This window comes from Drosophila tropicalis, unplaced genomic scaffold, assembly GCF_018151085.1.
Source record: "Drosophila tropicalis isolate 14030-0801.00 unplaced genomic scaffold, ASM1815108v1 contig_931, whole genome shotgun sequence".
Classification (NCBI taxonomy): Eukaryota; Metazoa; Arthropoda; class Insecta; order Diptera; family Drosophilidae; genus Drosophila; species Drosophila tropicalis.
The window spans coordinates 121783-135453 of NW_027173431.1; the positions used below are offsets into that span (position 1 = coordinate 121783).

The window sequence follows — 13671 nt, forward strand, 5'->3', positions numbered from 1 at the left end:
TGTGATAACGGGACTCGGCGGCTGTCGCCTTTCGGGAATAATAAGAGACTGGATGCATTTTGCCATCAGTCTGTCTTTGCATCAAAGAGGCACCGAAACCATTTGAACTGGCATCAGTATGCAACTCAGTTTCGTAGTTAGGGTTAAAGATAGCTAATATGGGCGGACTGGATAAGGCGGATCTTAATGTAAGAAATACATTTTTAGCGGTTTTGTTCATCGGAAATGGACCACCTTGTTTAAGCAACTCAGTTAACGGTTTAGCTATGCTGGAGAAATTCGGAACAAATTTGCGAAAATAAGAGAATAAGCCTAAGCACGAGTGTAACGCTTTGCTGTTAAGTGGTTCTGGGTATTCTTGAATAGCTTTTAAATGTGTATTATTTGGTAAAATTCCCTTTTCACTGACTTCATATCCTAAATAATCTATGCTCTTCTGTAGGAAAATGCTTTTCTTCAAATTGAGCTCTAAATTGTACTGAATAAAACGATCTAACAGTTTTGCTAACAACTTAAGATGCTGATCTACGGTGCGGGTGGCAAGAATAATGTCGTCCATATATACTACAAGTTCTCGATCTCTAATCATATCACTAAGTATGTTCGATATAAATCTCTGAAATACAGCTGGTCCGTTCTTTAGACCAAAAGGCATTCTCAGATATTCGAACTGCCCATCGGGTGTAACGAATGCTGTGTATTTAATTGAATCCTCTTCCATGCCTACATGGTAAAAGCCACTTTTCAAATCTATGACGGAGAAAACGGTCTTGCTCTCCAGGTATTCTAGGCAATCTTCTATCAAAGGCAATGGAAAATTATCCCTCACAGTCTTCTTATTTAAACCTCGATAATCAACGCACATTCGTATATTGCCATCCTTTTTTCGCACTAGGACGATGGCGGACGCATAGGGGGAGTTGCTTGGTCGGATTACATTATTGGCTAACAACTCACTAACCGTTTTAGAAACGATTCCTCTTTCATAATATGATAACCTTCTAGGACTACTATGAAATGGTGTTGTATCTGTCAGACATATTCTCATCATATATTTAGGCAACCCGTAATTAATTGAAAATCGGTCAATGTAATGCTCATGCACAATGTCTCGGCACTCACGCATCGCGCCTAATCCAAATTCACTGCCAACAGTAGTATTCCCGGTATCTGACAGCGTTGCACAAACAGTTTGCAACTCTGTTAGCCATTCTCGAAACGGGGATGCATTCGTGTTTACATTAGGGTTATTACAATTACTATCTAGATCAGTGGTGTTATTACTAATGGTATTATGCTTAGGATATTTAGTAAACAGGGATGCACAGAAGGATTTGTAAACAAAAGCAATGGTACTCTTTAATGATGCAGAATTCTTTTCATACTTTCTTACATTTTCAATCAATGAGAACTTAAGACCTATTTTATTCAAGGCGTCTCTACCAAGAAGTAGTTGCGTCGGCATAATATTATCGGGAATAACTAAAAATTGAATTTCATAATATTTTTTGCAAAACAGAACTAAACATTTGACTGTTCCAAAAGTCAGAATAGAGCCACCGCTCAGTCCATGAAAAGAACTTTTAACTAATTTATCGCAATCTAAATGCGGCATCAACGCTCTACTGGCAAAACTTACTGGGCTTCCGGAATCTAATAGGGCAAAAATATTATTAACATCAGTGCATCCCTCTTTACAAGATATTCTTAAACTTACTAATTGAATAAATGACTTATCATCAATGGTGTCCGGGTCTTCACTAGAGCTCATGGCGGCGATCTGGGTTCGCATTGGACAATTCCGGTACTGATGGCCCACTTTGAAGCACCGATAGCAACTTCCTTTTGGTCTCTCCGGGCGTGGACAGTCAAACATTAGGTGACCAATCTGGCGGCAATTGAAACATCTCTTATCCTTTGCAGCAGGCGTAATGGCCTGCAAACGGTCTGAAGTCTGACGAGCCTGAGGAACGTAGTTTTTGGCTGGTGGCTGAACTGATTGAAAACGCATCATCTTCTCTCGCAATTCATTCAGAGAAGTACAATAATACAAAGGAGCTGACAATCCGGTTCGATCTTGTAGTCCGTCAACAATGTATTTGACCACATCGGTGTCTTCAAAATTGCCCTGCTGAGCAATATTTCGCATAATGATGAAATACTGCAAGAGTGACTCTCCTTTGCCAATTGAGCGCTTCCTCATCTGGTTAGCAATCTCGTAGTTTGTCATTTGTAGGCCAAATACCTTCACAAGGGCATCCTTCAGCTCGCTCCAGGTTGTAGTCTTTTCATATGTCATGTATGCTTTAGCAGATCCCTCCAGCAGTCGGTTGCCCAACGACCAACATTGGGCATCACTCAGTACATACACTCTTGCTGCTTTCTCCAGCTCACGAATCCATACGTGAATGGACAGATCACCATCACCAGAGAATTTAGGTACAGTAGTTTCGACATCTTTCAAGTTCATGCGGCAATTATATTGCGGTCCGCCTAAGTTCTCCTCCAGCTCCATAACACGTGTTTTTAGCTCCGCCAGGTTTTTACGTGCTGTATACAATTCGATGCTACTAAGAATCGAAGACAATTCGTCGGTTTCGCTCGCTTGTGCGCTTTCACGAACATGCACGTTCGCGTCTGGTCCTACAGAGGTCTCACGAGACATCGTCGGCGACTGGTTAGCACCCACTTGATCCGGTGTACTTGGCTGCTCAATGTTTCCCACGCCGCGCTGCTCAATAAGAGGCTCCGGACCAACATCCACAAGTTGTCCGGCAAGCACATTTGCAGACACTGCTGGGCTGACTGCCTGCTCTTCGGGTACATCACTCTCTCCAGACTGATTCTGTGCCATGACTTGTTTTACCAATGCTCGCAATTGGTAAATTGACGCTTCTTTGTCGCAAGGTACTTCCTTGGCCGCTAGCAACTCAAACAATGCGGTTTTGTTTAATTTAATAATCTCGGTGTATTTCATGAAAATACGTTTTTTAGGGCAAACCCCACACCTGATTTGTAAACTCTCTACTTTTTAAAGTAATTAATCCCTTGGGATTGATTTTATATTTCCGGATTTTATTTATTTTCAAATTAAGTGCACATGCGGTCTTATTCACTATATTCAAGAGAGTGTGCCCGTACCCCGCCTTAGCGTATTATACCCTTTTAGTGTGCCCAAATTCGGTTATCGGGGAAATTCACTGAGACGAGGAGCGGGCTTATTTAAAATACTCCTAATGTTTATACTCAAAAATATTTATGGTAACAAACAATGTAACAAAACTAGAACCAATCTCATATATCCACGGAAAAAAAAACATTTCCCAAAAAAAAAAAAAAAAAAAAAAAAAAAAAAAAAAAAAAAAAAAAAAAAAAAAAAAAAAAAAAAAATAAAAAAAAAAAAATAAAATAAAAAAATAAATAAAAAAAAAAAAAAAAAAAAAAAAAAAAAAAAAAAAAAAAATTTTTATAAAAAAAAAAAAAAAAAAATTTGACAATACCGTTATACTTTAAATTGTGCCCAAATCTTATCCAAGAAATTTCACTTGCAACACATCAAAAGCACATCCAACTCTATAACCCGTATTTCCCGCCTGAGCACAGGCTATTTTCTACGTGTTGGGGGAGTAATATATCTGCCACTCAATCCACTCACACCACTCAATTTCCCACTCCAATCATAACTTGACTCCCCCTTTAGTCTAGAAAGCAGCGGATGTTTACTGCAACCGAGACTAAACAAAAATCCTATAAACAAATGTCCCCAAATATTTTCCAAGCGTGAGAACGCTTAGTAAGCAAAAATCAATAAGCCAATCATAATCCAGATCCCATGTCAGCAGATCAAAAGCTCCCAATACTAATATCACAAGCTTTTTAAGCGAACTTTAATCATATCTGTATGTATACTTATAAGTTATTTCTTAAGACGCTTTGTTTTAATAATTATCGTTTTTGAGTCCACCAATCAAAATTTTATTTAATCAATGAAAGAATTGGATTTATAACTATATTTATGTACCGGTTTTTTTAAGGCTTTCTTGTCAATCGTGTTATTTTTGACTTGTACATTTTTTGCATTTTCTTTGTAATAAATGTGACCCCCTTATCTTTAGTGACAATATGATTTGAAAAGCGAGGAGTCAATTTATTTCTTCTATTTTCTTTTCTGAATACTGTCTCGTTAGTTTCCACTTCTGGTGGATCCTTCCTTTCTTTATTTAGTTTTAAAGTTCGTTTTTTTGTTTTAATCAGATATTTGTTGAGCAACCTTGGTATATATTTTTCTCTGATAAAGGTCTTGTAAATAATCGTGTTCGTGAGTAAATTTTAATGCTTTTTGAAACAAGTGGGTTCGACCCGAGAATAATTCAAAGGGTGTGAAATTAGTTGCAGAGTGTAAGTGATCAATGCTTCAGCGAGGATATCGTCATGTATTTTGTGAGTGTTTTTTTTCAGTTTTCCTCTTTTCCATTATTATTCTGTGAATTTCTGTTAAAGACGAATGCAATTGTTCAACAGGGGCGTTACTTGAAGACTGTTGAAAAGATGTTACATATCTGGTTATAATGTATTGAGTGCAAAAATCAATGAAAAGATTTCCTGCGTACTCTGCACCCTGGTCACACACAATCTTTTTAGGTATGCCATGAGTGCACATAAAATGTCTGATTGATTTTACTATATTTAGGATATCTCTTGCTGGTATAGTGTACCCAGCAGCAAATTTTGAAAACTTGTCTATTATTGTTAAAACATTTTGATGGGTAATGGTGTACAATTTGATATGAATTATGTCTAATGGGAGTTTTGGAACCTCTGTTTCCTGATAGGGAACTTTTTGCGGATGTCTATCGTATTTCAGGGTTTGGCATAAGTCACAATTGTTAATTGTTTTTGTAATTTTTTGCTTCATATGTGGAAAATATATTGTTCTTTTTAAATGGGCTAGAGTTATATCAATTCCCCTGTGATTATTATAATAGTGATAGTTTTTAATTTCTTTTTCTTGTTCATCCTGTGTGGTACGTTCTTCCAAAAGTGAGAGTGTACTGTTTGAGAAAAACTGTGAAAAAACCTCTTGTACTATTTTGAATATTGTGTCAGTGGTAAAAATTGCACAAGTTTTATTTGGTTTTAAAATAGTTTTCAAAATTCAAATCACGACTTTTTTATTTAAAATGGGTTCTGATATAATGCGGCGAAGTTTGTTTTTTAAACGGGCTTTCGATTTTGATGTTAGAAACTGGATTTTTGTTAAGGATAATTTGGATATTAAAATCGTTTAAACATTTTTCCGAAATTGCCATAAGTTGTGAAATGTTCTCTAGGCCTGAATGTACGGTTTCCTCACATGTCGCCTCGACTGATTCTTTGTCATTTAAGTTGATATCAAGTGTTGTTCTGCTCAAGGCGTCAGCAATCACGTTACTAACAGTCTGAGCTTCCATCTCACCAATTTGGAATTTGGTTAGTTGAAACTCATAAGCCATGTCAGGGGCTTATGGTCAGTGACAATTTTAAATTTTTGAACAAAAAGATACGGTCTAAAATACTTAATTGCCCAAATTATGGCAAGCTTCTCTTTTTCGAAGGTAGAGTAGTTCGCCTCGGTGTCCGTTAGTATTCTGCTAGCAAATGAAACTGGCTTGTCCGATCCCAAGTTTACTTGAAATAAAACAGCCCCTAAAGCGACATTACTTGCAAGGGAATTTCTATATTGTCTCAATCTTTGTCGGGTTTGGCTTTTTTAAGAATGCAGACTTATCCGGTTGTAATTTTAAATTTGCATTTCTATTTTTCTTGAAGCCTTTTTTTTAAATGTTGGATATGTTCCTGTAAGGATGGCGAGAAAACAATGATGTCATCCATATATGCAAGGCAAAAGGTTCCAAATAAGTCACCAAATAAAGAATCTATTACCCTTTGAAAAGTTGCAGGTGCATTAGTCGTAATGTCCTCCCTCCGCCGAAAATGCTGTTTTCTGGACGTCGTCCTTCTTCATCACTATCTTGTGGTAACCACTGTCTAAACCCAGTATTGAAAAATATTTCGATTTCCCAATTCTATCCAAGACATAGTTTATTATTGGCATAGGGTACTTGTCTTTTATGGTTTTCTCATTTAGCTTTCTTAAATATACAACTAGACGCCACTTTCTTTTTCCTGAGGCATCCGCTTTTTTTTTTACACAAGCCAAACCGGTGCACTCCAAGGAGAGTGACTATGTCTTCTTATTTTATTATCGAGTAATTTTTATACCCTTGCAGAGGGTATTATAAAATTGATCAGATGTTTGTAACGCACAGAAGGAGACGTTTCCGACCCCATAGAGTATATATATGTAGCGTTTATTTAGCGATCGTTACGTATTTATTTATTTATTAATATTTTAATTGCTTGATGACAATTTAGTTCAATATATTGATAGAATTTAAACATACTTATTGAAATAACACTAAACGAATTATGGACCTTGACGCGCGACTCAGTTGACAGTCTCTCCGCGAATGCACCACGGCCTCTTTTACAAGCTCTCTCTCAACTTATATAATGATCCTATGCCCTGCTCTCTCTACTACTACTAGAATGTTCGGCCACTACGCGTTTGTCTCCTCTCTTCTATCACTTTTGATTGCTCTCTCTCAATACCATTTCCCACATTCGGCCCTCCTGACTGTACATTCGACCCGAATGACGGTCCCCACAATTTCATATATTCCGATACAGTTGATGTCCTATTAGGCCCTTCCGCCTGTCCAACTTTCTCTACTTCATATCTACCATGATTTTTAATTGCCGTTACTTTATAGGGTCCTAAATACTTTCCTTTGAGTTTCAGACCAACGCCATATTGGGTACGCTTAATAGCAACCAAATCATTTATTTTGAATCGTTTTCCCTCTTTTCTCTTTAGATTAGCTGACTTCTTGTTCTCCTCCTGAATTTGTTTTATATTTTCAACTGCCTCCATTCGTATTTTCTTTCTGTGTTCTGCTAGTTCTTCGATTAGAAGATCATCGAGTAGTTCTTTAAGGTTTACATCCTCTGATCTACGCATGTCAATACCGGTTAGGATCCTAAAAGGAGCTATCTTAGTACTTCTAGGTGCCGTATCGTTGATGATTTGCTGAACTTTCCCAACGTATTTATACCATGAAGCTGGATTATCTAAACTCATTTTAGCTAGCATTGGAATAACAATCTTGTGAATCCTTTCAACCTGCCCATTTCCTCGCGGTACTCCGGTGGTAATCAATAAATGCACGATGTCGTGATCCTCGCAATACTTTTTGAAAATATGCGATGTAAAAGCCGCGCCTCTATCAGATATCAATCGTACTGGGTTCCCAAAATTTGTTGCTTGAACTTCTAAACACCGTATCACTTCATCTACGCCTGTGCTCCTAGTGGGATACAACCAAACGTACTTAGAAAAACCATCTATAATAACCAACAAGTAATTATACCGTTTATTTGTAAGTTCCATTGGTCCGACGTGATCAATATGGTAAGAACAAAGTGGTTTGTCACCCTTTTCTATCGAAGTTAGATATCCCTCTCTTTTGCCAGCCTTTGCGTTAACAACAATACACTCCACACAACTATGTACCACACGAATAACCTTATCTCTCAATTCTGGAATATAGTATGATTTCTCGATTAAATCTTGCGTTTTCTTGACGGAAAAGTGACCCTGGGTATGTGCAAGTCTAATAATCTCATGTTCCATTGCCGAAGGCACTACAATCAACTCACAATTAGGGTCTTTAAAGAGAATCTCGTTCTCTATATAGAAGTCTTTATAACTTTCTTTTTCGACTAGCGTCCTTACTGCCTTGGTCCACTCATCTTCCAACTGAGCTTCTTTTAATCGATGTTTAATAGTGTCCTCAACAAGCATACAACATGCAAAACGACTCAACGCATCGACGTGCCTCATTTGAGTACCTGATCGATGTACGATAACATAATCGAAATCTTGAAGATACATAGCCCAACGAGCAACTCTCAAAGGAACATCTTTCTTTTTCATGGTCATAGCAAATGCGTTACAATCAGTAACTATGGTGAATCGAGATCCTAGGACATAAACACGCCATTTGGTTAGTGCTCCAATTATAGCAAGCACTTCGAGTTCGTAAGAATGATACCTTTCTTCGCACAATTTTGTCTTACGACTCATATATTCAACGGGATGAAATGAATTATCCTCTGGATGCTTTTGTAACAAAGCTGCCCCAAATCCGTATTTTGAAGCGTCCGCATGTATTTCAGTTTGCAATTTCGGGTTAAACAATTTAAGGACAGGTTCTTTAGTCAACGCAGCTCTTAGTTCCTCGAAAGCGAGTTTGTGTATATCTTTGAATTCAAACTTAGAATCCTTACGCATTAAATCGGACTACGGTTTCGCAATTACTGCATACCTTTCAATAAACTTTCTAAAATAGGAAGTTAGACCCAAAAATCTTTGTAACCCCTTTTTGCTATTTGGGATAGGAAAATTCGAAACAGCTCTAATCTTTTCTTTGCTCGGCGTTATGGTACCATTTTCCACATCATACCCTAAAAATAGGACTTTTCGTTGTAGCATCTGACATTTACTCCAATTAATTCGTAAACCGTTTTTGGCTGACACGTCTAGTACGCGTTTTAGCTTGGCCAACCCATCATCGATACCTGTACTTGGAATGATGATGTCGTCCATGTATACTACACAATCGTTTGCTTTAATCAAATCTCGTAACACAACCATTATGAATCTTGTAAATACAGCTGGTGAATTTGAAATACCAAAAGGGACATACAGGAATTCATATTGTCCACTCTGAGTAACAAAAGAAGTGTATTTCTGAGAGCTTTCTACTACCGGTACATGGAAAAATCCGTTTGTTAAGTCTAAAGTTGAAAACATATTGGCACCTTGCAACTTTTCTAAAACGCTGTCCATATGAGCCATGGGAAAGTTATCACGAAGAATCTTTTCGTTTAATTTCCTGTAGTCACAGCATAAACGCTTTTGACCATTCTTTTTCGAGACTAAGACAACTGGCGACGCGTACTCAGAAGTACTGGTTTTAATTATTTTCTCTGCTAGCCATTCTTGAATTTGTTTATCAACAATTTCCTGATCACAAAGGGCTAAACGCCTCGGGTGCTGATACACAGGTATTTCGTCGCTCAATATAATTTTCATGCTTACTGGTGCGTTTGCATTTCTTTTTGGCTGGTAGTTCCGAATTAATTTCTCTACTTCCCCTTTTATCAAATGGTTTAAATGCGAAAGATTTATGTCTGGACTCTTATCCCTGTCTTCAATATTTGTGATGAAGATATTTCCAATATCTCCTGCCCACTGAATATCTGACTCATTTTGTTCTCTCTTCGACATACTATGGGTGTGACAAACTTCTATATCGTTGCGCATAGCAAACCTAGATCCATTTGCTGTTACATTTATATTGACAGTGTTCAATATCGTTCGACCCAGTATAGCATCAAAACTTATATCCTGATCTGGCACTACATGGAATTCTATGTTCATAACTAAACCATCCACTTTCACTGGTATGATAAAACTACCGAAAGTCAACACTTTACTGTCGCCAATTCCTGTTAAGTGTCTAGCTCCGCCTAATAACGGTTTCGATCCAATCATAAAATAAATATTTCTTCGCATAAGACATAATCCAGCGCCAGTATCTACGAGTCCTTTAAATATAACGTTAGAATATACGATGTTTTTAAGTTCTAACCCTGACGGAGTAAATTCGCTTGACGGCTGTATTACTACATCTTCATTTTCTACCACGTTTGTATTTCTCTCGTATTTAATTGGATTTTCTAGTTTGCACTGTGCCATTCGATGTCCTACTTTACCACATTTGAAACACTTTTGGTCGTTCTTCGGACAGTCTCGTCTGATATGTGATGTATCACCGCAACTATAGCATTTCCGATTCTTAGATGTATCAATTATTTTACCCTGATTAATCTTTCCTCCTGACTGAGCCTCAAACTTGTTTAACGACTTGTGTGAAACACGAACTTTCTGATACGTTTCTATTTGAAACTTCAGTTCTTGTAGATTCCTGGCTTGAAATAGAATAGCTTTATTTACTTGTGAGTCTGGAATGCCCTTTACAAAGTATTCTATCAAGCTCTCATCGTCCAAATTCACTGGTTTGGCAATTTCCATTAACGCATACAAATATTCATGCAAAGTCTCCTCTCTTTTCTGAGAACGTTGCGATAATATTCTATGAATCTCAGCTGCTGATCGTTTCGAACCAAATTCTTTGCGCAGTGCTGCTTTTAATATCTCCCAATTGTTTATACCATGTTGACTCCGAATAAATGATTTAGCTGCCGCAGCTAACAACTGTTTGGCGTATATAAAGGTCTGTAACTTGTCCCATTGTACTGTAATAGCACACTCTTCTATCTCTTGTACCCACGAATCAATGTCGGGACTACCTGTGCCGGAAAAATAGGATACACTGCCCTCAACATCTTTTAAGGTGTACCAAGATCGACTACAATTGTTTATGGGCAATTCGTCTCTAGCTGTAACTACTGATTCTACTTCTTCATCCTCGCTACCTTGGTCTTGAATATCGTAATGAGTAAGAAGTCTATTCTGTAGATCACGTTTTCTTCCCACTGTGCTTAGGTTCAATTCGGCCAACTTATTTCGCAAATCTGCGACTCGCAATGCCATAACCTCGTCAAGCTCCATATTACAATATTTTCTTTGTTCAATACCAATAATTAATGCTAAGGTTAGTTTTAGTAAATTCAATTAAGGTTAGAACTATGTATATACATATAGTCCCCAAAAAATTTACCCAAGTCCGCTCCTGTCCCACGAAGTCTTCGTTTAATTTCTGCCAGCAGGTTGTCTGTCTTCTTCTAACGTTTTGTCTCTTGCCGCGTCCAGCTTCTGCCTCTGCCAACGGGTCGCCTCTGCCAACGGGTTGCCTCTGCCTCTGCTGACGTTTTGCCTCTGCTACGTCCAGCTTTGCCTCTGCCAACGGGTTGCCTCTGCCAACGGTTCGCCTCTGCCAACGGGTTGCCTCTGCCTCTGCTGACGTTTTGTCTCACACTACGTCCAGCTTTGCCTCTGCCAACGGTTCGCCTCTGCCAACGGGTTGCCTCTGCCTCTGCTGACGTTTTGCCTCACGCTACGTCCAGCTTTGCCTCTGCCAACGGGTTGCCTCTGCCAACGGGTTGCCTCTGCCAACGGTTCGCCTCTGCCAACGGTTCGCCTCTGCCAACGGGTTGCCTCTGCCTCTGCTGACGTTTTACCTCTTGATTCGCTCTGTCCAAATATTTCTAGACTGTTCTAGAAAGATTCACTGATCGCCGTCCGTTACCAAACATGCTCGTGCGTGTAGTTTTGCGTCGTAACGTATTTGGACACCAACGATTTAATGCAACAAATTTAGCACAGCCTATCTCGCTTGCTCTTACACAATGATGCCGACACAAAAAGTTTATCCTTTGTCACTTCGAAGAACTTTATTTGTTGTCTCTTTCACTCACGCAGTGTTATATGTTTGTATGTTAATTTCTTTAAACAATATCCCGGACGAGCCCCCAAAAATGTAGCGTTTATTTAGCGATCGTTACGTATTTATTTATTTATTAATATTTTAATTGCTTGATGACAATTTAGTTCAATATATTGATAGAATTTAAACATACTTATTGAAATAACACTAAACGAATTATGGACCTTGACGCGCGACTCAGTTGACAGTCTCTCCGCGAATGCACCACGGCCTCTTTTACAAGCTCTCTCTCAACTTATATAATGATCCTATGCCCTGCTCTCTCTACTACTACTAGAATGTTCGGCCACTACGCGTTTGTCTCCTCTCTTCTATCACTTTTGATTGCTCTCTCTCAATACCATTTCCCACATATATTCTTGATTAGCGTGAGAAGCTGAGTTGATATAGCCATGTCCGCCTGTCCGTCTTTCCGTCCGTCTGTGCGTACGCGTTTTACTCAGCCGTCTTAAGAGCTATCGGGCTGAAATTTTGGGTGTTTTTATTACCTGGGAAAAATAAAGTACGAAAACCGTAAGGATCGGACCACTATATCATATACCTCTAGAAGAACTAGAATTTTCATAAAAATCGAGTATGCTATGAAATTTACATATGTGATAATATGAGAGTAAAATTGTTTTGTTTGTATATTGATGAATTGAGTTGCAGAAAATAAATTTTGACCATGTAAAATTATTATTACCAAGGACTACAAGGGTATACAAACTTCGGAATAGCCGATGTTAGCTTCTTTGATTTTTTTAATTGTTCCTTTACCTCAATTCTTTCATGGAACCCATACCTACAGGGTTTTGTATAAATAGGGATATCATCTTTAGTCAAAATCTTATGTTTTGACTTCGATTGTAAATGATAGTTGCTTACTGTCATCATAAAAGATGTCAGAAAATTCAACACAAATGTCTTTTAATAATTAAATTTCTTCTGAGTTGATATATTTTGTTAAAATAAAATGAGCTTAAATCTGTTTTATTATCATTTTGGAAAGCGATGTTTACTTCTATATGCTGACCTTTGGAATATGAATTTACTTGAAGTGGTTGGTCAAAACATATACTTTTATGTGAGTTGGAGTAATTTGTTATTTCGACCCAATTAAAGTTTTTTCTGCTGAATATAATCCGTTTGAAATAAAAAGGTCATTATCTATGTAGTTGTATTTCCTGACGAAGAAAAGTGCCTTCTTTATGGTTAACAGGGATCTTGATTAGTTTTCTGGTTAAATGCTCAATCTCAAGCTTTTCTCCTGCTAAATTTTCTTTTATGAGTATTGGGAGTTTAGCATTTTGTGTGATCAACACGAAATGTTCTGTCTACTTTTGCTTTCAATGTTTTTAGTAAATCGACTCCTATAAGGCCATCGAAAAATGAATGGAATTTAAATAACAAAACTTTTAGTGTACCATTTTTGTTAATCTCATTAAACATGTCTAGTAAACATGCTGAATATAGTGCATGTGTATTTATAATTGTTTTTATAATTCTTCGCTCGGTTAGTTTAATATGTTGTTCACTTGAAACAAATTGAGGGTCAATAAAAGAAGTAGTAGACCCTGTGTCGATCAAAAGGGAATAAATTTTTACCAAATGGGAATTAAATTTTAACATATGGTAAAATCGACCCATGTGTGTGCTTGGTTATGTAGCCTGCTTGAATGTTGAAGCTACCTACGGAAAATTTCATTAATATGTTGTGCAACTCATCTCTTTTTTTTATTTGATTACTGTTCTTTGTGTTGGATTTTGCAGACTGGTTAGAGAAGTTGGAATTTCTAGTTTGGATACCATAGTTTCCCCAATTTTTCTGTCTCTGTCGGTCATGTTGCTCATTGTCGTAATTTTTTTGTTTAAATGGTCTTTGATTGTTGTTACTGTAATAATTTGTTTTGCCCTCTTGAGACCAATTTTTGTTGTTTTCGGGGCCCAAACGATTCCGAATTTCGACCATTATACGTTCTTCTTTCAAAGCTCTGATTTATTCGCCTAGCTTTTCTTTGACTAGTATAAACTTCCTTTTCCGCAATTGCTATTTCATATGCTGTAACGATATCTGTGGGGTCTCTGCCTGAAACTATTGAACCTAAAGGTCCACGAA

At 37.6% G+C, this 13671-nt stretch overlaps 1 protein-coding gene across 1 annotated transcript; it reads right to left on the reverse strand.

Moving 5' to 3' along the window:
* Positions 1–1463: 1463 nt before the first annotated feature.
* LOC137586188 (uncharacterized) lies at positions 1464–3110 on the reverse strand. Its single transcript, XM_068302167.1, has 2 exons — positions 1718–3110; positions 1464–1653 (listed from the first exon to the last, which is right to left on the reverse strand). Exons 1-2 carry the CDS (start codon positions 2975–2977, stop codon positions 1636–1638), a joined length of 1278 nt encoding a protein of 425 aa, XP_068158268.1. The 5' UTR covers positions 2978–3110; the 3' UTR covers positions 1464–1635.
* Positions 3111–13671: the final 10561 nt, after the last annotated feature.

Bases quoted from the DNA above. Each gene is read 5' to 3' on its own strand.
- LOC137586188 (XM_068302167.1), bottom strand. From the start codon at position 2,977: ATGAAATACACCGAGATTATTAAATTAAACAAAACCGCATTGTTTGAG.